General features: G+C 61.2%; 1 protein-coding gene across 1 annotated transcript; it reads left to right on the top strand.

The window, feature by feature from the left end:
- Positions 1-371: 371 nt before the first annotated feature.
- On the top strand, positions 372-1,618 carry KRP23_11341 (uncharacterized protein; the record flags this gene model as incomplete). The annotated part of the gene is made up of 2 exons (XM_067881881.1): positions 372-1,071; positions 1,563-1,618. The coding sequence occupies 2 exons, from the start codon at positions 372-374 to the stop codon at positions 1,616-1,618; spliced, it is 756 nt and encodes a 251-aa protein (XP_067740176.1).
- Positions 1,619-1,833: the final 215 nt, after the last annotated feature.

The raw sequence follows: 1,833 nt of genomic DNA, 5'->3' as shown, positions 1-1,833 counted from the left end.
TTGATGGGTCCACATGCGCAGGCACGTCCTCGGCCCGCGACCGCAGCTCACGGCGAAGCTCGGTAAACATTTCGAAGAGCTGATCGACCTTGGCCGCGAGCGAGAGGCGCTGTGTGACCGAAGGCGGGTCCGCGGTAACTGGCTCCGGTGTGTAGGACCGCGCAAAGGCGGCGAGATTAAATGCCGCCGATGCGGCCTGCGACGAGCCGGGCATCAGGTCCGAGCCCATGACGGCGAACTCGGGGTAATCAGATGGGTGAAGGGGCTCGATGGTGCCGGGGAGGCGGGCGGAGGCCGCGGCAGAAAGCGGGGCATCGACATCATGGCCCGGTTCTGTTTCAGGCGCTGGCGCCGCGACTTCCCCAGTGACCATGAAGGTGGGGCTGGACGGCGGATCGGAGCGACCGAGGGCTGGGGGCGGCACAGCCGTCAAGACAGGCGGGCCACCCGAGTACACTGGCGCGCTTGGCGTCAGCGACGGAGGACTCGTCGGTGCCATCCCAGCCGAGTCGACGCCCGCCACCAGCGCAGGTGGGAAGTCTGCGCGTGCGGATGGACGAGGGGTGCACGTGGCCGACGCAGGCCCCCCAGCGTCCGAAGACAGGGCGGCCACAGTGCTGGACTTGCGCCGCTTTGGAGAGGCCCCGATGGCGGGGCCGACGCGCTTGGCCTTGCGGGCGGCAGCGCGGCCGACGCGGGCCGCCTGCTTGGTACGGAGGCGGGTACTGACGCGGCCAGCCGAGTCGGGCTCCGGTGCGGTGGACGCGGCGTCGTCGTCGACGACGATGACGTCCGCGGTCGAGGGGCGTCCACATGCCGGCGAAGCAGTCGCCTCACCAGGCGCGCCAGGATCGGCACGCGAGGCGGCGGGCAGAGCGGGGCTGGCCGACGCTGGTGCGGGTCGAGGCGCAGAGATTGCAGACCCGGGAGGAGCTGTGGCCAGTCGGCCGGCGGCAGCGGCGGGGTCGCCGGCATCGGACGGGTTGGCGGCAAGCTGCACGGCGGGCGGGACTTCGGCGGTCGACGGGTCCTCACGCGGGGCGACCGCAGGCGAGGCAGGCGAGACGGCAGGTGGGGGAGGCTGGTCGACAAGGAGGTTGTTGGGAAGTGAGAGGGTTTGCCAGCTTAAGAGAGCTCGTAGTGGGGCAGCGTCGTTTTCGCGCGCGCCCAAAGTTCCCGCCCAATTCGATTGGTTATGCGCGCTCCCCCCACCTTGCACCACGATTAAACCACTTTGGACTTGGGAAGACAAAATTCATGAAGTAGCAGGTATTCTAATGTATTTGTTGAGTTTGATTTCCGAAAGTTTTATGACATTGAAGTGGTATCGCACCATCTTGGTCGGGCAAAGGTGTAATTGCTTGAGGTACAAATGTTGACATTTCTAAAAAGCTTGTTTTTCTCCGCTAATTTTGAACGAGAGGAATTTCCATAGCCCTACCCGGGCGTGGCCTATTGACGTTTGATTCACAGGTAAAATTTAACCTCCAAGATAACAACAACAAAAACTAAAATGACACCAGAGGAGGCTGAGCGTATTATTTTCTGGTATCTGACTACAGTTTTGTGGTCGCTCAATTGCGTGCTGCAGGTGCAGCTGGGGTGCTCGACGAATTGAACTTTCGCTTCTTCTTTGGCTGTACGATTTTTTTCTGGATAGTTGTTCAACTTGATTCCGTGCTCTGTTCGAATAAAGTCACACTTTGGGTTCTCGCTCGATAACGCAAAAAGACTCTGTTTTGGCATTAGGAGAGAATGGCAAGCCCCTTCGTTACCCTGGTGCTAGCCTCGTCGGTACTATGTATGCACCAACTAAGAGTACTCATTGCCGTG

This window comes from Phytophthora ramorum, assembly GCF_020800215.1.
Source record: "Phytophthora ramorum isolate Pr-102 chromosome Unknown Phyram_PR-102_s0012, whole genome shotgun sequence".
Taxonomy (NCBI): Eukaryota; Oomycota; class Peronosporomycetes; order Peronosporales; family Peronosporaceae; genus Phytophthora; species Phytophthora ramorum.
This window is presented reverse-complemented; position numbering and strand designations above follow the sequence as displayed.